Source organism: Macrotis lagotis, chromosome 3, assembly GCF_037893015.1.
Source record: "Macrotis lagotis isolate mMagLag1 chromosome 3, bilby.v1.9.chrom.fasta, whole genome shotgun sequence".
Lineage (NCBI taxonomy): Eukaryota > Metazoa > Chordata > Mammalia > Peramelemorphia > Peramelidae > Macrotis > Macrotis lagotis.
The window spans coordinates 224,020,155-224,044,612 of NC_133660.1; the positions used below are offsets into that span (position 1 = coordinate 224,020,155).

At 38.4% G+C, this 24,458-nt stretch overlaps 1 protein-coding gene across 6 annotated transcripts in view; it reads left to right on the forward strand.

The window, feature by feature from the left end:
* Positions 1 to 11,290: 11,290 nt before the first annotated feature.
* The window catches only part of SLBP (stem-loop histone mRNA binding protein), a 31,023-nt gene continuing 17,855 nt past the window's right edge, over positions 11,291 to 24,458 (forward strand). For 3 of the 6 annotated variants that reach the window (XR_012477121.1, XM_074229957.1, XM_074229956.1), the window contains exons 1-8: positions 11,428 to 11,622; positions 12,795 to 12,956; positions 15,356 to 15,439; positions 16,398 to 16,502; positions 17,384 to 17,443; positions 17,851 to 17,985; positions 19,068 to 19,217; positions 20,298 to 20,379. Coding sequence is in view for 4 of the 6 variants with exons in the window: in XM_074229957.1 (XP_074086058.1) it covers positions 11,549 to 11,622; positions 12,795 to 12,956; positions 15,356 to 15,439; positions 16,398 to 16,502; positions 17,384 to 17,443; positions 17,851 to 17,985; positions 19,068 to 19,217; positions 20,298 to 20,379 (852 nt within the window). In the remaining 2 variants the exon portion in view is untranslated. Of the gene's footprint in view, positions 11,623 to 12,794; positions 12,957 to 15,355; positions 15,440 to 16,397; positions 16,503 to 17,383; positions 17,444 to 17,850; positions 17,986 to 19,067; positions 19,218 to 20,297; positions 20,380 to 24,458 lie in introns of all 6 variants that reach the window. The other 3 variants (XM_074229959.1, XR_012477120.1, XM_074229955.1) reach the window with 3 other exon arrangements.

Below are 24,458 nucleotides of genomic sequence, written 5' to 3' on the forward strand. Positions count from 1 at the left end.
AACACACATTTATTAGGAACCTACTGTGTCTAGGCACTGGAGATACATTGAAGTATGGCTCAACTCCACCCAGGGAATCCAGATTCTCATCAATGGGGTTAACTCCAAGGAGTGGGTAGACTGGAGGGCATCCCATCCAACATCCTGGAGGCCTTCTGGTTTTTTGTTTTTTTTGTTTTTTGTTTTTTTTGCAAGGCAAATGGGGTTAAGTGGCTTGCCCAAGGCCACACAGCTAGGTAATTATTAAGTGTCTGAGACCGAATTTGAACCCAGGTACTCCTGACTCCAAGGCCGGTGCTTTATCCACTATGCCACTTAGCCTCCCCCCTTCTGTTTCTTTTAATATTTAATGTATGTCAGCTCAACCCCCTCTCTCTTCTCAGTGTTTCTGTGTGGCAAAAATGTCACACCATAAGCCTCAGTTCAGGTAACCCAAAAGTTTACAGAAAGTAATATGATGGATCCGTACTAACTTTTTTGTAAGAAATCATAAAGATAGCTCCCATAAACATTGCCTGTTAAGGTTGATAATTGTTTTTTATAAAATTATCTTCATTTCACTGATGAGAAAACTCCAGATTCAGAAAGAGGAGGAATCAAAGTCAGAATTTGAACATAGATCTTTCCCTGGCTTCCATTCCATTACACTGCTTCTCAGTGGCTCTCCTTTAATGCCCTCCCTTACTGTGCTTTGTGGAGACAGAAGACAGCAGTAAGTTATGAAAATGATTTCCCTCCTTCAAGGTAAGGCAGGATCAGCAAACAAGGGAAAGGAGAGGGAGGGGCCCCTGTTCAAAGACTCTATCTCAGTATGGCCTTTGACAAGCAGATGGCTTCCTATTCCTAATCTGTTATAAGGTCTTAAAACTATCCAGAGGCTAGAAATTAGCCAGAATCATTGAATGTCAGAACTGGACAATAAAAATTTACATCACAGGATATGGAGTGTATAACTGGAATGTTCAAATTATACAACCCAGAATGGCAGAGCTGGCAGGGACCTGGGAGACCAACCCCTTTATTTTACAGGGAAACAGGAAGGACTTGATCAAAAGCAGAGTTTAGATGCTGTTAAGGATATAATCAACCGGTGGGCCGCTAAAGCACAGGAGTACCTGGGTTCAAATGTGGTCTCAGACACTAAATAATTACCTAGCTGTGTGGCCTTGGGCAAGCCACTTAACCCCATTTGCCTTGCAAAAACCTAAAAAAAAAAATCTGTTTAAGAATATAATCAACAGGGACGGCTAGATGGTGCAGTGGATAGAGCACCAGCCCTGGAATCAGGAGTACCTGAGCTCAAATCCGGCCTCAGACACTTAATAGTGACCTAGCTTTGTGGCCTTGGGCAAGTCACTTAACCCCATTAGCCTTGCAAAAAAACTAAAAAACAAATATATATAATCAACTAGTATAAGTAGATATTTACAAAAATGCTTTATCTGGATCTATCTTTGTGCCTTTTCTGAAAAGCACAGATTGAAAAAGTCCCCTTATTCCTCTCCCCCCAAATTACTTTGTCTTTCACACATTTTTAAAAAGACTAGAGGAAAATAATTTCCCAGAATTTAAAAATTTGGATCTTAGGAGACCGAATGCAGCAGAAATTGGTTTCCTTTTAGTCTCTTAAGATTATTACAATAGCCAGCCATTATTTCATAATGACTTTAATATTTGCAAAGCACTTTGCATGCAAGGTTAATTCTACAGAGATTGTCAAACCCATTTCAGTTATGACTCAGATCTAGGTCCTCTGATGCCTGCCAGCTCATTGCTCTTTCCACTTCACCCTAATGAGAACAGGTATTTCTGAGATGAGTTTCCTTCCAGCTCTCACTCCTATGGTCCTACAGATCTAAGGTCTTAAATGGTGTTCTTGTATTAGAAAGACAAAATGGGATGAGTGATGCTCAAAAGTCATCTATTCCTAGGTGGAGCAAAGTAACAAATCAGACAACAGATACTAATGCTGTAATCACCACAGTAGCACCTATTTCCATATTGGTTTATGGTTTTGTTATTGTTCAGTTGTGTTTAACTGCCTCCATTTGGGGTTTTCTTGGAAAAGATACTGGTGTGATTCACCATTGAGATAAACAGGGTTAAATGACTTGTTCAGGGTCATCCAATTAGTAAGTGTTTGAAGTTGGATTTGAATTCAGGCTACCTGACTACAGGCCCAGCACTGCATTATTTCCCTATAACTATATAAAGTGGTAGTTAGTACAACTAGTAGTTATTCCCATTTTACAGATGAGGACTCTCAATTACTTGACTGAGATAACCCAATCACAAAGTGAAAGAGCTAAAATCTTGAAACCAGGTTTTCTAGACAACAATTCCAAGCCTCTTCCCATTCAATCTATTCCAATTTTGCAGAGTATGTCACATACCTAATTCAAAGCCATGGGTTTTTTTAAAGATAATAAAAAAGAGCAGCCACAGTAGAATAAATCAACCAGCATTAATGTATCTTATATTCCTGGCCTGCAAAGCAGACATCCTGTCTTCCCTATAAAGCCAATGCTCTGGCCTCTCTTGCTTATAGCTATGTAAGATAAAATGTTTTGGGAGAAAGATCCAATTCAATTCAACAGGCATTTATGAAGATCTATTGCTGGCAAGATCCATTGTTTGGATTGAAGATACAAAAATGAAATAAGACCTAATCTCAATATGAATCTATGGCTAGGGTAAGCCATCTGATAGTCTCACATTCAATAGTGAGGCTAAGTAGAAAAAGAAATATTTTTTCAAAGAAATCAATAACTCTATAATTTAGAAGAGTATTAAAATAGTCAGTAGATATATCTTGAAGATGAATTTTATTAAGTTAGTTCCCCCCTCCTTTCTTTGATTAGAGGGGGAGGAGGATATATAATGTCCTTGACATATCTGTGTCTGTTAGACCTGTGATCTTCCTGTAGCCCATAGATTCTCACCTCACTCTCCCCACCTATACCCAGGGGAGACAAGATGTCTGCTGTGCAGTTCACATTATTAATGCTGACCTAATTATTCTTCTGTGGTTGCCTTTTTTATTATCTTTAGAAAACCCTTGACTTTGAGTTAACTATGCAATATACCATGGCAGTTCAGGTCCCTGATTATACCTCCCCTCAGAGTCTTGGGGGAGGGTGTACGCTTGGTGGGGTTGGGAGATGGTGTTTCTAATGCTGTTGTTTAGGAGCCAATGTTATTCCCAATATCAATAAAGCAGTAAATATCCCCTTGATTTCTTTGGCCAATTAATATCAATTAGTTTCAAGGCAGAGTTAGTTACCACCATAGTCCTTGGGGAGAGAAGGTTCATGGCTTTAACTGAGAGGTGAATCTCTTTTGTACATACATAACAATGTCTTCATTTTCTTCTCTCCCTTTTTTCCTACAATCTGTCTGTCTTCTAAACTCATTCCACCAAAACTGCTCTCTCTATAAAGTTACCAGCGATCTCTCAGGGGTCAAATCCAATGATCTCTTCTCTGTCTTCATCCTCTTTTATCTCTTTGTTGCCTTTGACACAGTTGATCCCTCTTTCCTCCTTGATACTCTCTTCTCTCTATTTTTTGGGGGGACTTTGGGGGACAGGGAGCACACCATTCTCTTCTGGTTCATCTCCTATCTGACCACTCATTCTCTGTCTCCTTTGCTGGATCCTCTTCCACATCACACCCTCTCACCATAGGTGTCCCTCAGGTTCTGTCCTGGGCCCATTTCCATTCTCCCTCCTTCCTACATCGTTTGGTAACCTCATCAACTTCCATGAATGATGATGATAATGATTCTCAAATCTGCCTTTCCAGCCTTAAATCTCTCTGCTGAATAACAATATCCCATCTCCGATTACCTGACAACTAGAAGATGTCCAGTAGATATCTTGAATTCAGTCTGTCCAAAACAGAACTCATTATCTTTCCCCCTAAATCTATTCTTACATACACACACACACATAACCCTCCCTTCCCTATTACAGTAGAAGGTAATAACATCCTAGCTCACAACCTAGGAGTCATCCTGGTTTCTTCATTATTTCTCACTCTCCAAATCCAAGCTGTTGCTAAGGATCTGCCGATTTCACCTTTGCAGGCCTCAATCTCTAGAATGTGCTCCCTTCTCTGCTCTGACACCCCACCACTTTGGTACAGGACCTTTTCTTGTGGTTGAATCATTTCAGTTGTATCTGATTCTTCATAATTCCTGTTGGTGTTTTCTTGACAAAAATATGGTGGGGTTTATAATTTCCTTCTCCAGCTCATTATATAGATGAGGAAACTGAGGCAAACAGGGTGAAGTGACTTGCCCAGGGTCACACAGCTAGTAAGCATCTGAGGTCAGATTTGAACTCAGGAAGATTAGTCTTCTTGATTCCAAGTCCAGTTCTATCTACTGGTCCACCTAGCTGTCCCCATTATGACTGGTTAATTGCAATGAGGCTCATTCTGCTTCAAGTCTCTCCCCATTCTAATCCATCCTTCATTCAGCCATTAAAGTGATTTTACTCAAGGGCTGGTTTGAGACCCTGTCATTCCCCTTTCCTTATTTACATAATTCCTATCTATCGATTGATTGATTGATTGATTTCCTGCCTTATTTACTTAATAAATGGCTGTGGCTCCCTATTATCTCCAGGATTAAATACAAAATGCTGTTTTTTGAAGCTCTTCAGAACTGAGCCCCCTGCTACCTTGACAGTTTTCTTATCCCTTACTCCCCAATACATCCTCTTCCAATCTAGTGTCACTGGCCTTCTGGCTGCTCCACAAACAAGAGATCTAGGTCTAGACATAGGACTCTAGTCAGCCCCCATTCCTGGAATGCTCTCCCTTGTTTTTTTGGGGGGGGAGGGGGTTGGTTTTTTTAGGTTTTTGCAAAGCAAATGGGGTTAAGTGGCTTGCCCAAGGCCACACAGCTAGGCAATTATTAAGTGTCTGAGGCCGGAATTGAAGCCAGGTACTCCTGACTCCAAGGCTGGAGTTTAAAATCCCATCTTCTTCAGGAAGCCTTCTCTAATCCTCCTAATCCCAGGGCCTCTCTTCCATTAATCACATTTTATTTATCCTGTAGAAAGTTTATGTTTGTCTCCTCCTTTAGACTGTTAGCTCCTTGAAGGCAGGAACTGTCTTTTGTCTCTGACATCACCAGTGCTCAGCACAGAATACCTAGCCCATAGTTTGGTGCTATTAATGTATAGACAGGTCCATTCACTGCTGGGTTGTCAAGCAGATGCCCCCGCTTCTGGAGCTCTAGTGGCTCTTTTAACTTCTCAAAGCTCAGAGGCTGTAGCTTTCCATCTCTAACATTCATTCATTTAAGATCAGGAAAGAAGAAACACAACAGAGAGAGAAACAGAGGCATCTTCATGCCTTCACACCCAACTGGCATCTCCTAGTACTACTACTAACTACTACTACTACTACTACTACTACTACTACTACTACTATTACTACCTACCACTATTACTACTAATACTACCTACTCTATTACTACTACTACCTGCTACTATTACTACTACTACCTACTACTATTACTATTACTACTACTATTACTACTACTACTTCCACTATTACTACTACTACCACTTCCACTACTACTACTACTACTACTACTACTGCTGCTGCTGCTGCTGCTGCTGCTGCTGCTGCTACAAGTACTACTATTGCTGCTACTACTGCCTCTCTCTAAAACCCAGTGGTTTACACCATTTCTTCCTCTTTTCTTGAAAACAAACTCCTGTGGAGGAGAAATCAAGTTGGTCAGAGAGACCTTTTGCAGTCTTTCTGTCATAGGCTCCTTGAAGGTGTTGTGAAGTGGAGAGGGGAAGTGCTCCTCCATCATACCTTTACAGAAACAGGCTGATGAAGCCTCTCTCTCTGTGGTCAATAGTCCACAGAGCAAATCATGTATGTGCTAAGGACTGAGCTCTCACTGACTAATACCAACTTACACTCCAATAGTTTTGTCCATGGAATGTTCACTCGAATATGAATGTGATCCTTTCACACCTTAGTTTCATGAGAAGCCAGAAAAAAGTCATTCCGTGGTGATAAATGTCTCCAAACTTTGCTACACTGCCTTCCAGATGATAGACATGCAGGATATTTCCAAGAACCAACCAGAACTTCTTCTCTGCTATTATAAATTGGAGATCAGGAGCCTCAGAGTTAGCTCTACACCATAGGGAAGCCTAGGAGGAGGCTGTCAGTTGAGGAAAATGGGAAAGTATGATCTAGGGCAGTTTTCCAACATTGAGGGCAGGGCACAAGACACTCTGAGGAGAATTACATAATCGTAAAATGGTAGCCAAAAATATGGGGATTTGTTTATGCATATTTGTTACAAGGTTTTCTTTTTTTCCCCCCACTGGGGATTGGGGAGTGATGTGGGAGGGAGAAAAAATAAATGCTTGATTTTAAAAAAATTTCATTTTAAAAAGGAACACATGAATGTTAAAAATAAACAATAGCAAAAACAAATGAATGGTCAACATTATTAGATATTTGAGAATAACAACTTCTGTGGAATGTATGTCTTTTTTTCCATTGAAGACAAAGTTGAAACAGTCAACCAAAAGAAGATAATCCCAATAAATTACCTCCTAACAATGAATGTAATAATAGTATAAACATACACATTATCACACATACATACACACATATATTATCATATACATGCATGTACATCATATACTAATATGTTTATGTGCTCACATGTATATTATACAAATGACCTCAAATTTAAGTTGAGAATTCTCCATCATATGTTCTCTCCTTCTCAACTTCTCCCCCCTTTTCTTTTCCTTCACTTTCCATCACCACTCTCTTTTCAGTTTACTTTTGTGTATTTTCTTCCTGTCCTGTTTGCTTGCTTACACAGAACTGAGTTCAGTAGGCAGTTTAATAAACGTTTATTGACTGACCAACCCACTTGAAAGCTCACAGAAACTCATGGCTCAGAGGACTTGGGTCATCAAGGTCTTCCATACATTAGAATGTGAGAAGTCAAGGCAAAGTTAAACAAACCCTCTTTGTGTGTTAAGTTAAAAAGACAATAATATTTGTTCTATTTCACAATGTCATCCATTCTGTCAAATACCGAATAAATTTCTTTCAAAGAAAACTTACAACTTTAAAAAAATTGAATTAACTTGGGAATGAAAATGAGTATTCTGAAATTTTCAACAAGGACATTTAAATTTAATTGCATTAAATGTTTCATAATCTGTAATTTTTAAAAAAGTGAAATAATATCCTTCTCTGATGAATAAATACAAGAGGAAATTCAATGCAACAGCTGAATTAGAGATGATTAAAGATAGCTTAAGTTCCAGAGAAATACATAAACATCAAGTGTATGTGCAGAGAATTTTTTTCAGGAGAAAATCAGACACTTCTGATAAGCAAAAACTGTCTGTTTCAAAAGCCTGTCTCTAACTTCCAAAGGATTTCTTGCTTCTTATGTGGTTGCTTACAGTATTGTTAAAATATTCCTTCGCTACACAGAGAAAATGGTGGTGGTGCCCATGGTAGGAGGTCAATCATGACTTCCTAATAATTGCATAATTGATGAATACTTAAAAAAATAAATAATCAATCTCTAAATAAATCAATGCAAAGTTCTTTCAAATTTATACTCTGATCTAGAATGGCAAAGTGATCACATGTATGAAGTTAAAACTCTGGTTAATGAATTGGCAAAATAACATTTTTTTATATGCTTCTCATTTTAAAAACTACATACCTAACACAAAATAGAAGAAAGTAAAGATATGTTGGCTCATCATTTGACTGGCTTATCTTCATTTTATTTTATTTTTTACAATTACATGTAAAGACAATTTATAATTTAAAAAATTTTTGAAGTTCCAAATTTCCTTCCTCCTTTCACTTTTCCCTAAGATGGTAAGTAATTTGATTTAGGTTATAAATGTACAATCATTCTCATTTTATTTTTAAAGTCCTAGATAGTTCTAAACATGAAGGAATGAGGAGCTCGTTTGCTATGAGCAAATTTGATACATTTGATCTGACTTCATCAGAACAAGCACAGTTAATTGTCAATGGTCAATTGAAATAAAGATTTGAACCTAAAATTTAAGGGATTTTGGCTGCAGTAGAATAAAGGTTTTCCTGTTTGATCAAACAAAAATACACATTTTTACAAGTCAGAACTTACCTTAATTGTGTGAAACATGGTTTTGAAGACAAAAATCCCAAATCTCAAATGTCGGAAAAAGAATTCCCTACAGCACCACATGCAGAAGTCACCGCTCTATAAGACATGGGTAATAACTTGATTTATTACAAGATAAAGGTCTGAGCTTATTCCTTATACACACACATATATATGTATACACAGAAACATATGCACAATATTAATATGTGAACATGTGTATAAACACCTACATATATAGGTGAGATAGATGTTTGTATATGCCTATGTGCACAAACACACATGCACAAGACACACGGACAAACACACAGACACAGCCATACCTAGACACACACATGCACCCCTCCATCTTTGTATGCAGTTATTTGGATGCTGTTTCCCTCATTATCCTGTGAGGTCCTTGCAGGCTAGGACTGATTTTTGGGTTGGTTTGTTGTGCTTTTCTTTCTAACCTCAGTATTTATATTACAGTGACTCCTAAGTAACAGGTGCTGAATGAACCCTTGTGGATCAGTGGGGCTCTTCTGCCAAGGAGGATTCTGACCTGCTGATTGTAAAGTGAATTTTGTCTCTAAGAGGAGCATTTTCCAGCCCTGCTTTCACAATCAGCCTGGTAGATATAGAGTAGAAGTCCCTGTTTTCTAGATGATGAAAGAGAAGGAGAGGTCGATTTCTCGCTCAGCCACACTCAGTGAACAAGGGGCCAGGCTTGAATTTGAATTTGGGTCTCCAACTCCATCTTCAAATGGAACACCTGAGAATGCTGTGGTCCCTGACAAGGAGGGGCTTGGGGAAAGACGGTGGGATGGGTCTGGGTTGGTAGGAAGGTCTTGTTTATTTGGTCCCAGAAGACCTGTTTCACATGAGGCAGATTTTAGCTCCCTAGTGATAGTTCCCTATCAATACCTGGGGTCCTGAAGAGGAAGGTCTTGTCTTAGGAGCTTGCATCACCTGGGGTGTGGGGGGGTGGGGCTCAAGCTAGGGCAGGAAGATCTCTTGGATGGGAGCTCTAGAAGAGGCTGACTTTTGTTCAGGCCCCAGACTCCTTTCAGCCTTGCAGCTTGCTTGAAGCCAGGCCTCTCCATGAAGCATCAGCTCTTTTGGCTGCTGGGTCACAGTGCTGATTCAGGGAGGAGACAGCCCCCAAACAGTCACTGTTAGTGCTCCAAAGCCATCTCCCTTATTGGTTCTCCTTCCAGATCAATGGAATAGTCATGCATTCATTGAGTGCTTACTGCATACAGCATGCAAACAGAAACAGAAACAATGCATTGCCTCATGTGGCTCCAATTCTAATGGATGCGTGTATTAAGTGCTTACACATACAGCATGCAAACAGAAACAGAAGACAATGCATTGCCTCATATGGCTCCAATTCTAATGGATGAATGATGCATGTATTAAGTGCTTACACGTACAGCATTCAAACAGAAACAGAAGACAATGCATTGCCTCATATGGCTCCAACTCTAATGGATGCATGTATGAAGTGCTTACTGCATACAGCATGCAAACAGAAACAGAAGACAATGCATTGCCTCATGGCTCCAATTCTAATGGATGAATGATGCATGTATGAAGTGCTTACACATACAGCATGCAAACAGAAACAGAAGACAATGCATTGCCTCATAGCTCCAATTCTAATGGATGAATGATGCATTTATTGAGTGCTTACTGCATGCAGCATGCAAACAAACAATGCATTGCCTCATATGGCTCCAATTCTAATGGATGCATGTATGAAGTGCTTACTGCATACAACATGCAAACAGGAAGAGAAGACAATGCATTGCCTCATGTGGCTCCAACTCTAATGGATGCATGTATGAAGTGCTTACTGCATACAGCATGCAAACAGAAACAGAAGACAATGCATTGTTTCATATGGCTTAAACTCTAATGGGTGCATGTATGAAGTGCTTATGCATACAGCATGCAAACAGAAACAGAAACAATGCATTGCCTCATGTGGCTCCAATTCTAATGGATGCGTGTATTAAGTGCTTACACATACGGCATGCAAACAGAAACAGAAGACAATGCATTGCCTCATGTGGCTCCAACTCTAATAGGTGCATGTATGAAGTGCTTATGCATACAGCATGCAAACAGAAACAGAAGACAATGCATTGCCTCATAGCTCCAATTCTAATGGATAAATGATGCATGCATTAAGTGCTTACACGTACAGCATGCAAACAGAAACAGAAACAATATATTGCCTCATGTGGCTCCAACTCTAATGGGTGCATGTATGAAGTGCTTACGCATACAGCATGCAAACAGAAACAGAAGACAATGCATTGCCTCATATGGCTCCAACTCTAATGGGTGCACGTATGAAGTGCTTACTGCATACAGCATGCAAACAGAAACAGAAGACAATGCATTGCCTCATGTGGCTCCAACTCTAATGGGTGCATGTATGAAGTGCTTACTGCATGCAGCATACGGCACGCAAACAGAAACAGAAGGCAGAGCTTGGCCTCGTGGAGCTCCCGTTGCAGTGGGGGTCTGGGGACAAATGGGAGCCAAGATGGTGCTGGCGCTCCCTGTCCGTCCGGGCTTCCACTCCCGCCATTACCGGTCGGTGTGACCTTGGCCATGTAACTTCCCTGGGCCCGAGTGCCCACCCCTGCAGCATGAGGCTGGCCCAGGAGGTCTCTGACTGGGAGCCTTCTCAGCGGGATGCAGCCGGTGGCGACGAGCGGGCTGGGGACGGAAGGGACGGAGCGGCCCCCTTGTCCTCTCCCAAAGACCCGGCTTTCTCCGCTTCCTCGCCTCGATGACTGACACGGATTCGGCCCAATCAGCAATGAGTACGAGCCCTCCGGCTCCCCGCCCCCTAATCCTCCCCGCCTTAATCCTCCCTCTTCACTTCAGAATTTCCCGCCAACACCCCTCCCCCAGCCCGCGCAGAAGCAGCCAATGAGAACCTGCGGCGCGCTTGTCCGCCGCCCGGACTTCTTCTGGGCTGATCCAAACAGGAATTGGGGGGAGATTTCACTTTTCCCTTTTTCAAACTCACCTGTGGAGACTCGTCCGCCTTCCTAGACATCCGCCTGCCCTTTTTAAAGTTCTGATTTTTCCGCAATCTTTATTCTAAATTCCCTCCTTCTCTTTCCTGGATCGAGCCTCAGCGCCTCATTTTCTCGACTCCCCCCCCCGTTCTCCACGCCCCGTTGGCGCATCCCAGACTCGCGAGAGGCGATGGGGGAGGGGCCACAAGCCTATAAAAAGCCGTTGGAGCGAGTCGCCGCTCGCGCGCGAAATCAGTCTGCGCCGGTGCGGGTCGTCGCGGCAGCGGGTCCTCGGCTCGACGTTAGCGGAGGGGACGTCCGAAGCCCAAGCCCCGCTTCTCCTGCCCTCGCCCGCCATGGACTGCCGGCAGCGGAGCAGCCACGGTGCCGCGGCCAGCCCCGGGAATAGCTGCTGGGAGGGCGGCAGCGGGTAAGTGAGCGGCGCCCGGCGGCCCCGGAGCCGCACCTTCGAGGGCGAGGCTCGGGGCGAGCGCGGGGCCCGGGCCGCGGTGCGCCTGCGCGGCATCCCCGGCTCCGCCTTCCTGCCCCCCGGGATGCGGGTGGCGGGAAAAGACCCGGCTCCGACTCCTTGGCCCCGAGGGGGTCCGAGGCTGGGATGGGGGGAGGAGGAGGAGAGACCCCTCACTCTCCGGGGGAGCGGAGGCCCGCGGAGGGGGAGGGGTTGGCGCGGGACCTGCAACACGCCCGCTTCCCCCCAAAAGGCAGAACGACAACAACAAAAAACCCGGCCTGAGCTCCTGGTGATAGTGTCTCTAGCATTTATTTAAAGCCCATTCATTTTTATCGCTGAGCTCGGAATGCCGTAGACCTTGAGACAGATCCGTGTTCCTGAAAACGTGCTCCCCCACCGGCCCCACCAAGGGAGCGAGGAGGATGCCGTCTTCATGTCGCAAGTGGGAAACACGATTTGCTCAAGGCCGGGCCCGGCCGCCTCCTTCCTGTTAGCTAATAAGTAGCTAAGATGTTCCTTGGTTGCCTTATCACTTGGCCGCCTTCCTGGGGCGGAAAGGGGCTAGGGGACATCCAGAAACCAAGAAATGTGCTAGTGCGCTCCTAATGGAGTGCCCATCTCATTGAAATGTTAAGGTTGGGGGCAGTGCCCCGAGTGAGGAGGACCTGAGTTCAAACTGGGCCTCAGACGCTTAATAATTACCTGGTTGTGTGGCCTTGGGCAAGCCATCTAACCCCATTGCCTTGCAAAACCTTAAAAAAAATTTTTTTAAGATTGGAAGGGACACCAATCTCTAGGCTACACTCATTTCCTTTATCTTCAAGGAAGAACAGAAACTGAAACCCAGAGCCAGAATTGGCTTTGAGTCAGCATTGGAAGCTTGTTCTTTTTAATTTATTTTTTTTTATGTTTTTGCAAGGCAATGGGGTTAAGTGGCTTGCCTAAGGTCACACAACTAGGTAATTATTAAGTGTCTGAGACTGGATTTGAACCCAGGTACTCCTGAATCCAAGGTGGTGCTTTATCCACTGCACCACCTAGCCGCCCACTACCCAATCTCCAAAGCACCTCTCATAACTTAGAACAGAGTAGCAAATCCATTTGACATTTTTTTTTCCCCTGGTACATAGCACACTTTCTCCATCCCGCTGGTCTCTTGGGCGGAAAAGGCGATTGGATGGAAGGCACAGAAAACCAGAAGATGTTGATTCCTCTCTATTTGTTGAAGATGAGACCAAAACTAGACCCTCCGAAGAGAACGAATATCGAAATTCAGACAACAGGCTTGAGAGGTGAGACCCTTGGCAGAAGTATACTTTGCCATGGGAATGGAGGGGGGGACACATGGTTCTTTGTGCAAGTTGTGCTCTGTTATCAAGAGAGTTTTGTGACAATTAAGTGACCATAAAAATTCTTAAGAGTATTTACATTTGATTTGAGAACTGTACTTGGACACATATGGTCCCAATTGAAGTGTGAAGACTTAAACTTGGTTAGAAGTGTACAATCCCAATTTATAGAAAACCAGCAAGGATGTGTCAAATTTGCCACTATGGATCCAGTGTCATTCTGACTTGAATCCCTAACATTCTTTGTTGCCTTACACTATATCATGCTGTATATTTTTGTATTCATTGGCTTTATCGTTTATATAAATGTTCCTGCCAATAGTGCATATTGCATCACATCTCTGCCTGCCCCTTCTGTGTAACTTCCATCCAGTTCTTACCATAAGCTTGCTGCATATTAGGGCCTTTTAGCATTTCTAAAAGTATCTATTTTGGACAGATTTTGAAAAAACAAACTAAATTTAGATTATGAAAAATGTCTAGGCATTGTAGAATAGGCTTGAAAAAATATCTTGATGTCCATGGGTTATATGTTTTAGTTTGATTAATAAATTTTGTTACCTAATGCAAGTTTTTTTTAAAAAAAACACCTTGAGATTGAAGATGTATAAGAAAACGGTTATACTCCAGATTTTAAAACAATATAACTTACTGTTCATTTATTTAAGGCCAATTAATTTTTGTCACTAAACTCAGTAATGTATTAAAACACTGTAGACATTGAGACAATGATAAGATAGGTTGATTAAACTGGGATTTGTGTATGAGTCTCTGTATGTGGTTTCAATTCACTTTTTAGAAAATGTGAACATTTATCTTAAGATCGAGCTATGGTATCTCAATTTGTAAAGAATTGCTTGAGACAAAAATGCTGTCAACCTGATAATGATAGTAACTAGTTGATCCTCACAATAACCCTGGGTGGTAGATGTTGTTATTATACCCATTTTACAGATGAAGGAACTGAGGCAGACTGAAACTAAGTAACTTGCTCAGGGTTTACCTAGCTAGTAAATAAATTAAGAGAACAAATTCAAACTTAGTCTTCCTTCCTGATTCCACCATTGTTCATTATGCTTCATTGCTAAAAACAGAACATGGTTGCAGTGTTTTAATATTTACATATGTAGGCAATCTTTATTTGGAGGGCTATATTACTTAGAATTATCAAAGTAGACTTCCCCCATGAGAAATATATCATTAGACTTATAAAATGTTAACTACAAATTTCTAAAGTTCGAAATAGAAAAATTGTGCTACAGCATTAAAACTTTACATCATATCTATATGAAATTACTGCCAAATTACATAAATAATGAATTCGTACTATATAAAAATATAAGCTTTGCTGTATCATAATTTAGCCTAAAATTAACCTACCATATAAAATAAATGTTAGGTATTAATTTCTTTACAATTTATAAAATATTTTGGGGGAGATTTAAAGAATTCAAAACTGATGTCTCTCTGTTTCTATTGATAATTATAGGAAACAGAAAGGTATTCAAAATCATTTGTTGAGCTATGTCTGGTGGTAAGACAAAGTGCTAAAAGATTTCGTTGCACATGACTAACGTTTTCCTTTACCTTTGCCTACATTTGTTCATTCAGAAGAATTGAAGCTCCTCAAAATCACAACCCAAATGATGGCATCTCCAAACAAAAATTAATGGTGTTTAGAAGCAAAACACATAATACACACCCAGATCATTCGCATAGGTTTCCATTTTGTGTTTTAGAAAAAATAATTTTATTGACATTTTTGTTTTTATATTACCAGAATTTCCCTTGTGTCTCTTCCTCTTCCCACTACCAGAGCTATTCCATGTTACAGATAATATTTTTAAAGAAAAAGGGAAAATATCAGCAAGTCCGATCAATACATCAGGGTGGGAAAAGTCTGAAAATGATTGATTTGTGCCACACCTCTGACTTTCCCATCTCTGTAAAGGAGATATATTCTATTTTTTAATGCCCAAGTATTAAGTCCTTGATTTGTGTCTAGTGCTATGCTACATGCTACAGATTCAAAAGAAAAAACAAAACAGCTGGTCCATTCAAAGAGTTTATTGTCTAATCAAGAAAACAAACATAATTGATAACCACAAGATAAATACAGAGTGAATGGATAGCAGAAAGACAAGTGTGCCAGTTTGGCTTGATCATACCAGTATGTACAGGGAAGGCCTGGAAAGATAGGAAGAAACCAGATTGTGAAGAGCTTTAAGTGCTAAAAAAGATCTCATTTTATCCTAGAGAAAAATAAGAAACCACTGGATTTTGAGTAAGGTGGTAACAGACTTCTATCCCCTTATTTTTCAAATCTTTTTCTTTACCTCCAGAGATCCTCCCCTCTTTAAGAAAAAGAAAAAAAACCAGTTGCTGACTGACAATATATACATTAGTCTCCCTCTTCTGCAAAGAAGGTTGGTGTTAAGAAAACATTAGAAAATCTAAAGAGGGAGGAATATAGGCAACAGCCTTAGATGTGACAGATGGGTAGGTAAAGATGTAGAATAAAATAACAAGATTTGTCTGTCTATTAAGAGATCGTTGATAATTTGGAGAGCTGTTCGAAATGAGTAATGAGTTTGGAAAGCAGATTGCACAGTGTTGAGGCACAAGAGGAAAGGAAGTGAAGGCAGTGAGTTTAGATAGCTTTTTTTGTTTTTGAAGAGTTTGTCTGAAAAGATGAGCAAAGAGGTCAGTAGTTTGCGGGGAATGGTTAAGAGTTGGATGAATGAATTTTAAGGGTGGAAGACATGGGTTTACCTGAAGGCTTTAGGGAAAGGAATATTGTAAGTTGGAGGGATGCAATCTGATGGAGAAGGGGTGGGGGAGGGAAGAGACCTGGGACAGTTCTCAGAACTTTAAAGAAAAATATCTTTTATGACTCATTGAAGAGAGGAGAACCAGAAAAAATAGAAACACGATGACTATGACATATGATGGAAAGATACCAAAACTGAATTCTGTAGTTAATCACCAAGTTTAACACTGAAAAAAATCAGAAAATGTTTCAATTCAAGATAATTGTTTCTTAGAGTACAATATTCCATGTCGTTCATATAATGTTGACTTTTCTATGCCTTTGTTTTCAGTTTTTTGAACCTTAAAAGTGCTTCTATAAAATTTAGGTATATTTGAGCCTTTTTTTGTCTTGTCCTTGAGATATATGTAAGGCAGTGCGATCTCTGCCAATTGATCTTTGTAAAACATTCATGCTCTCCTTTGTACCACCTTTCTCTTTCAGGGTTCCTTATTAACATTGTATTTCAGCCTGTTTATACCTAACTGTTCCTATGTAAATCCAAAAAAGTAAACTGGAGGTATCTAAATATATGGATTTTGGCAGTTTGTTTTTTCCATTAAATTTTATTGCAGTTTTACAACACCAGAAGGCCCAAAACCTCATTCAAGATGTAAAGACTGGGGAAGTGCAGTTGAAGAGGATGAAATGAGAACCAAAGTAAATAAAGAAATTGCAAGGTATATAATTACATCCAATTTTAATTCTTTGCTTGGTAATTTGATCAGTTACCTTTATTCTTTTAAAGCTATTCATTTTTTCCTCTTTATTTCGAATTTAGTCAGTGCTTGTATGATAGTTTAAAAAAGTAATACATTGATTCCTGGCTAGTTATTTAGTTTGGTACTTTTAAGAAGTAAGGGATTTTCAAATTATACCATGTACTACAAGAATTAATAAAGGCACTTAAAACTTAAGCAAAATATTTCCTATTGAATTATAATTAATTTTAGTTGTTTCTGAAAGTAGAACAGGTTAGGTGAAATTGGAATTTTTATTTAAGATAATCCAATAAAAAAAGTTTTTAAACCTTGAATTTGTTGAAGTTTTGAAAAGCATTTGGATTTGCCAGTCAGTCTTCTATTTAAAGATTTTTCTAGATTCTATTTTGAACTCCTTAGCCTTTTCTATTTTAAATTTATCATAGAATTTTGCTTCCCAAATTGATGGAGGTGTAAGTACATTCATAAGAGCTTATTTATGGTTACTAGCTAGCATTAGTGTGTGTGTGTGTGTGTGTGTGTGTGTGTGTGTGTGTGTGTGTGTGTGTGTGTTAAGAATTGACCGTGTTGGACAGATGCAACTTGAATAAAAATATTTTGTTGAGCATGTTAGATTAAATTCTGCATCTTTATTATTTTGAAAGAAAATGATCCTGTCAGGAAAATTGAATTTCTAACTTGGTTCTTTTTCAAATTAGTTCTGCAGCTTGAAACATTAAATCTCTCTGGGCCTTATCTGTAAAGTCTGTTGTAACTCCAGGAATGAAATTAGTTTCCTAAAGGCTGTTTTTTTTTTAAAAAAAATATATCTTAAGTATAATAAAGAATTTCTCTCACAGATACAAAAGAAAACTTCTCATAAATGAATTTGGCAGAGAAAGAAAGTCTTCCTCTGGAAGGTGAGTAACATTTAATAACTTAATTTCCTACATCTGTTAAAGATAGGCATGAAAAATCAAGTATGAATACTATAAAGAAAACTTGGAATTAAACAAAGGAGAAGTTTAACCAAGAAAAATGTTTCATAAACAAAAATTATATTATGGAAAAGTCAATGAGAATGAATGGAACAAACTTGAAAAACTGATGACTGCTTAATGGGATTGGCTCAATAAGTTGAAATTTTTTATATTGAAAATTCATTTATTTAAACAAATGTTCAAAACAGGGTTATATGTCATGTCTTTTATATGGCTACTTGCTTACCATTTTGAATATTCAATAAAATAAAAATATTTTAATATCTATTAAATAGACTTAATAACTTTTGCATCTCTGAAAATGTCATAATCTTTTTATTTTTTAGTTCTGATTCAAAAGAATCAACCTCCACAGCACCAGAACTAGAAACAGATGAAAATGTTCTGATGAGGAGACAAAAACAGATAAATTATGGGAAGAATACCATTGCCTATGATCGCTATATTAAAGAAGTTCCAAGGTACATTTTTTATTTGTATAAATGGCAGACTTTTAGGTGAATCAATAACATTGTAGGTAACTTCTTTTTAAAAAAATCATTTATGCCTCTTATTTCTTAATATATATTCCCTATCCTATCAATTAAATATTTCTTTATAACAGAAGAAATAATTGATATTTGGCACAGACAACCTGTGCAGTTGTTTTTTCGTGAGTAAACACATATTAGAGAAAAAAGTATTGCACCTGTGGCAGAGAGAGGTCCTCTGACTTGGATCCACAAAGATCCCTTAGGAGGTTTCTGGTGAATTGAGTGACATTATAGTAATGGTTGAATTCCTGGGGATATGTTGGGAAGTAGAATCTAGAGTCAAAATGAGAGGTGAAAACTATGACTTTTACTTTATCTTGGCTAATCATGGAAATGAGGGGAAAGAAAGTAGAAGACTGAATAAGAAAGTTGTTGTAGAAACTTGAGCTAAAGATAGAATCTGAAGGTGACTGAAGAAGTCATGTCCTTTAGGGAGGACAAGGGGTAGTGGGAGTGCACAGTGCGAGCAAACTGGATTGAAGCCTTTGACTAGTTTTCACCCAAAAAGGGATCTTTGCCAGTGCAATTTGTTTGGTCTATTGTGGTTTTTATGGGTATACAGGCCCCTGTTGAATCAGCTGGATTTACTGTTAGAAAAATTAATTTTGTTTTTCAATAATAGGACAAATCATTACATAACTTGATATATTTGAACTTGCCTAATATCCAAATAAATGTGTAGCTTAATTTAAAATACTAAGATCTGGGATGGCTAGGTGGTACATTGGATAGAGCACTGGCCCTGGAGTCAGGAGTTACCTGAGTTAAAATCCAGCCTCAGTCACTTAATGATTACCTAGCTGTGTGGCCTTGGGCAAGCCATTTAACCCCATTTGCCTTGCGAAAACCTAAAAAAAAAAAAATCCAATTGTGGGTTTTTAAATAAATTAAGCAAAATCTCAATTTTTGAAAATTCAGTCTCATAAAAATCTTAGATTTCATAATTAGTAGTGGGAATCATGTAAACATAGGTATGATATCTTAGACTAATGAGTGTCTTCCTAATACAGGCATCTTAGACAACCAGGAATTCATCCCAAGACTCCAAACAAATTTAAGAAGTATAGCAGACGATCGTGGGACCAACAAATCAAACTATGGAAGGTTGCTTTACATTTTTGGGATCCTCCAGCTGAGGAAGGCTGTAACTTACAAGAAATGTATGTATGAGTTAGGACTTCTTTTTTTCCCTCTGTCTTGTGGAATTGTATGTCCTACAAGATCATCTCTGCCTATTGGCATAAGTTGTATCTAATTCTATGACCCACGAAATGATTAGATCTTCTCATAAGAACAATTCAATAAATACTTGTTGGACATGTAGCATGTTGTCTCCTTTGGGAAAAGTCTAGAGTAGCAACAGCAAACCCTTAATTAAGGTTTGTTAAACATAAAAGTTGTCTTTAATAGGTAGGCAAAGCCTATTAGCCCAGTAGAATCAGATTCTTGGTAAAGTTAGGCATGGGTTGTATTTTCTCTCCCCCACCTCTCTCTTTGGCAATCAGGAAGGATTTTACCTAAGCATTATGCTGGCATTAAAAGCTAAAGCCTATTATCCCCACGTGCTTCCCTTAAAACATGTTTTTCAAAGTAAGACTATCACCTCACATTAAAAGACTTGTTCAATTTTTTTTGTCCACAAATTATATATAATCTATTATTTATAATTTGGATTGCCAATGAGCAAGTGATAGTCTTCTAGATAGTGGCATCAAAATAACATTGAACTGCCTTTAAAACTCTAAGCTTTTGCTTACTATTCTCCTAAAACATTTACATTGTACTTTGAGATTTATGAAGGGATTTACTTGCATCAACTCTATGGGTTAGGTAGTATTAAACATTGTCCTAATTTTAATTTAAGTTTTCTCATATGCAAAATTAGGACAACTTAAGACATATAGCTTTTCAAGGTTCTTTAGAATAATACCAGGCAGGGGGTGGCTAGGTGGCACAGTAGATAGAACACCGGCCCTGGAGTCAGGAGTACCTGAGTTCAAATCTGGCTTCAGATACTTAATAATTATCTAGCTGTGTGGCCTTGGGCAAACCACTTAACCCCATTGCCTTGCTCAAACTAAAAAAAAAAAGAATAATACTGGGCAGGAGACATTTGCAGAGATTTGTACTCACCAACAGCAAGGGACCTTCCCAGCAACAAGATTTCTTATAGCACTATATTAAACAAGTCATTGATGTCATTTACATGGTATATATTTTTTTTTTTTTAATTTTAACAGTACCCCAGTAGATATTGGTGAAATGGAGACTGAATCTCCTGAAAGTAGTTCGGGATCACAAGCAAGCTCTCAGGATAATTATGTGAGTATTGGGATTTTTTTTTTTTTACTTTTAAGTTTCTAATTTCTTCTGCTTAGCTCTTGACAGTTTGTCTCATTTTAAGCAGTAAGGTAAGTTGTACTTTGATTTGAGTTTGACATTAGGGAATAAAGACTTTGCTATATATCTATCAGTAAAACTTGAGTCTGAGTCCTAGGATTAGATATATTCAATTTCTTGTGTACCAACCATGATTTTGACCTGTGTGGTTTTGACATACGTGCTATAATGACATTATAAAGGAAAATAATGCAGTGAATATTTGAGTAACCTGGTCATTAAGACTTGTCACACTTAAGTATTTCTTTTTTTTTCACACTTAAGTATTTCAAAACTGATTTTTACTACATCTCTTGTGTTATATTCTTTAGCAGTAATGTTGCTAGCTGTTTTAAATGACTTGTCAAAGTCTTTTAATCTCTGGTTCTGTTTCCTTATCTGAAAAGTACATGGTTTTAAGCTAGGTGACCTGAACTGAGTCTATACTTGAATACAAAGGTAGCAAATACCAAGTTAAACTTTGATTCAGTTCATTCATCCAAGAATTTTTAAGGTATGCAGAATTCTTTGATTGGAAATGGTAAAAATAATAAAAGTAGAATTTAAGTAAGACTCAAGAAAGGAGAGGACAAGAAACATTCTTTGTAATAGTTCCATTCTGTATCAAGATATATTTATAAAAGCATGAGGTAAAATTAAATCAGATGAGGGAACAAATTCAGTGATGAGAAAAATAAACTTGTGCTATCACTTAATAATAGTTCATCGATTTTTTTTTATAGCTCAACTGTGAAAGGATAGTGACATTAAGTATATATTTATATTTATTAAGTATATATCTAAGATCATAAAGGAAAAATGTTAAAAGACAGGTAATAGCAAGTCAAGAATTATGGCAGACTTCAATATTCCTTTCAAAGCTTTCAAAATGAACTTAGAAAAGATAATAAAGGAAAACAATTGATTTAAAGAGATCGTTGGAAAAAACCCATTTAAAAACTTAGACATATTTTGAATGAAAATGCTGAATATTTATATTAAACATCCTGAGTTCAAATCTGACCTCAGACACTTAATACTTGTGTGACTCTGAGCAAATTACCTGTTTGCCTCAGTTTCCTCTTCTGTAAAATAAACTGGAGGACATGGAAAAAACCACTCCAGTATCTTTGCCAAGAAAATCCCAAATGGTATCACAGAGGCAATACTACTAAAATAACTGAACAACAAATTTAAATGAATTAAAAAGTAACTTCCAAGAGTTAAGCCAAAGAACACATGTTAAAAATAAATATTATTGATAGTTTGCTTTTTTTAATGTCTAAATTTCCCCCTATTCTTCCAAATCTTCCCCAACCTCCAAGAGCTATGGCTTAAATTGAAGAATTTAAAAAGAGAAGAAAGAAAAAAAATTGGCACAATGATCACTACAGTGAAAAAAATTTGACAGTGTATTCATGTTTCACATCTGTAGATCTTCCTCCATATCTGTAAAGGAGTGGCAGAAAGTGTTGGTGATAGGCAAAATTGAAATGATTAAGTATGTCATTAATGAGCTATTAATAAGAAATACACTGTTCTAGACAGATTTGTAAATGAATTTCTAGAAGTTTCATAATAGTTAACTCTTGTGCCTCAAGTTATTTTTAATAATATGAACAGAGACATTCTACAGACAACTTTATGAAGTAAATATGGTCCACATGTCTAAAGTTTAGAGAACAAAGCACTTTTATTATATTGAATTCATGTGAGGGTTTCAAGGATAAGTACTTTGCATAACTATTCCAGCCAACATGAATTGGTAGATAAATCCTAGATTATCAATCCAAAATTGATGGATAAATGGAGTTTCCTGAAGGAGAAAAGTGTTTTCCCCAGATTCCTCATCTTCAGAGGGCCTGGGTTTAATTAAGTTTATCCTTTTTTTTTTTTTTTAGTTTTTTTTTTTTTGTAAGGCAAGTGGGGTTAAGTGGCTTGCCCAAGGCCACACGGCTAGGTAATTATTAAGTGTCTGAGACCGGATTTGAACCCAGGTACTCCTGACTCCAGGGCCGGTGCTTTATCCACTGTGCCACCTAGCCGCCTGCTAAGTTTCATCTTACCACCATTGGAACCTTGAGTGTTGTCACTGAATTTTCCTCAACCTCATTTTTTTTTTAAACAAAGAGTAAATATTTACTCTCAATTCCCTTTAATTCAGACTGCCAATTTTCATTTCATGCCATTATTCAAAATAAAGAAGTCCACACACAACCTCTGTCAAATTGCTTTCTCAGTGGAGGAGAAAGTGGGGCAATATTTGGAACCAAAAATAAGTGGTGAGAGTATATAAACAGTTAGAATTATAAAAATTGGCAGCAACTTTATGAAAAATCACCAATAGAACCAAAAATTAGTTTGACTTTACAGATCAATGAAATTTGTAAAGATCATAACTTTAAGAAATAGTCAGCAGCTAGATGTCGCAGTCGATAGAGCACCGGCCCTGGAGTCAGGAGTACCTGGGTTCAAATCCGGTCTCAGACACTTAATAATTATCTAGCCGTGTGGCCTTGGGCAAGCCACTTAACCCCATTTGCCTTGCAAAATCCTAAAAAATAAAAGTCAATGTTGGAGGATCTGTGGGAAGACAGACAGGTTGTGAATTGGTTTTGGTTCAACCATTTGGGAAAAAATTTGGAATTCTGTGAAGAAAGTCACTAAAGCATAATAACTTGATGAGAGGTATATATAACCTAAGGCATTAACTCAGATTTTTATTTCACCAAAATTAATTTTTAGAGGAGCAAAACCAGGTACAAAGTAGGTACTGGTACTTCCTGACTAAGAAATGATTGGAAAAGTTGTTTAATGGAATGTTTCTTGTATTTTTAGTAACAAATGTGAGTATGTGAGGCATGGGAAGATTTCTGGAAACTAAATAATCAAAATTAGATATGTAATGAGTAGTCAATTGAATAAGTATGGCTCTGAAAAGCAGTTGAATTCTGATTAATTATAGGTATTTATTGAATGCAGAGAATGAGTGTTAGTGGGAAGCACTGTGTATGGAATGTTTCATACACCATCAAGTACAAAATTGGCTTAGCTTATGTTTTTTATCCTGAGAAAGAGGGTTTGTTAGGGATAGGTAACTTTTTCTTTGTAAAAAATAAATTGAGTCTCTTCAAATTTTTCAGAATAAATCTTCTGTATATTATTTTTGTGTTTGACCAGTAATAATTAAATATATACTAAAATGATTACTTACATTTGTTAGCTCCATGTCACTGAATTGGCTGGCTTTGTTAAGTGACTTTTAAAGCCCTCAAGAATCTGGTCTCAACTTCCCCACCCCATTAATGTAATTACTGTCTGTCACATTGTACAGCCCAGCCAAACTGGTTTGCTGTTCCTCACATTTGGCACTATCTCTAGTCTTCTCCTTTTCTGTGGTTGTCCTTCTGTATCTGGAGCATGTTCTACTTAGGACTGAGTCTGGCATTTCAGTTTTCTTTTTTTCCCCCTTTGTGTTACTGAGGCTGCTTCCCTTGAAGTCTCTAGTTTCCATGGAGCTCTGGTTGTCCAGGGAACTCTGCTTTTTTTCTCCCCTGTAGTCCTATAGTAAGAGAAATGCGTAATGTCTGACAGCCTACCTTCCTAAGTGAGTTATCCAGGATTCTTTCTGTGTCATTGCCAACTTTGTGAGGGGTTCTTTAAAGGGATCTTAAGAGTTAATTAGTAATAGAGCTGAATAAAAGGACCCCACTATGACTTCTATTTCTTCAAAGTCTCTACTCCACAATGAGACATTTCTTGTGGCATGTAGTTGACTTTGGGAATTCTCAAAACTCTCCCATCTAGTCTGTCCCACCTCAGTTTACAGATGAGGAAGTTGATGTCTCCAGGTAATAATTAAAGGTCACTTGACTCCAGAGTCACTGCTTTAGAAAGATCTTCCTTGCTGGAAGTTTGTGTCATCTTGCAAAGGCTTCTCATTTGGATCACAAGATGAATTGGTCCTATCTTTGGAGGAGTTCATAATTGGGTTACCCATAAGGTGTTGAATACTTTACCTA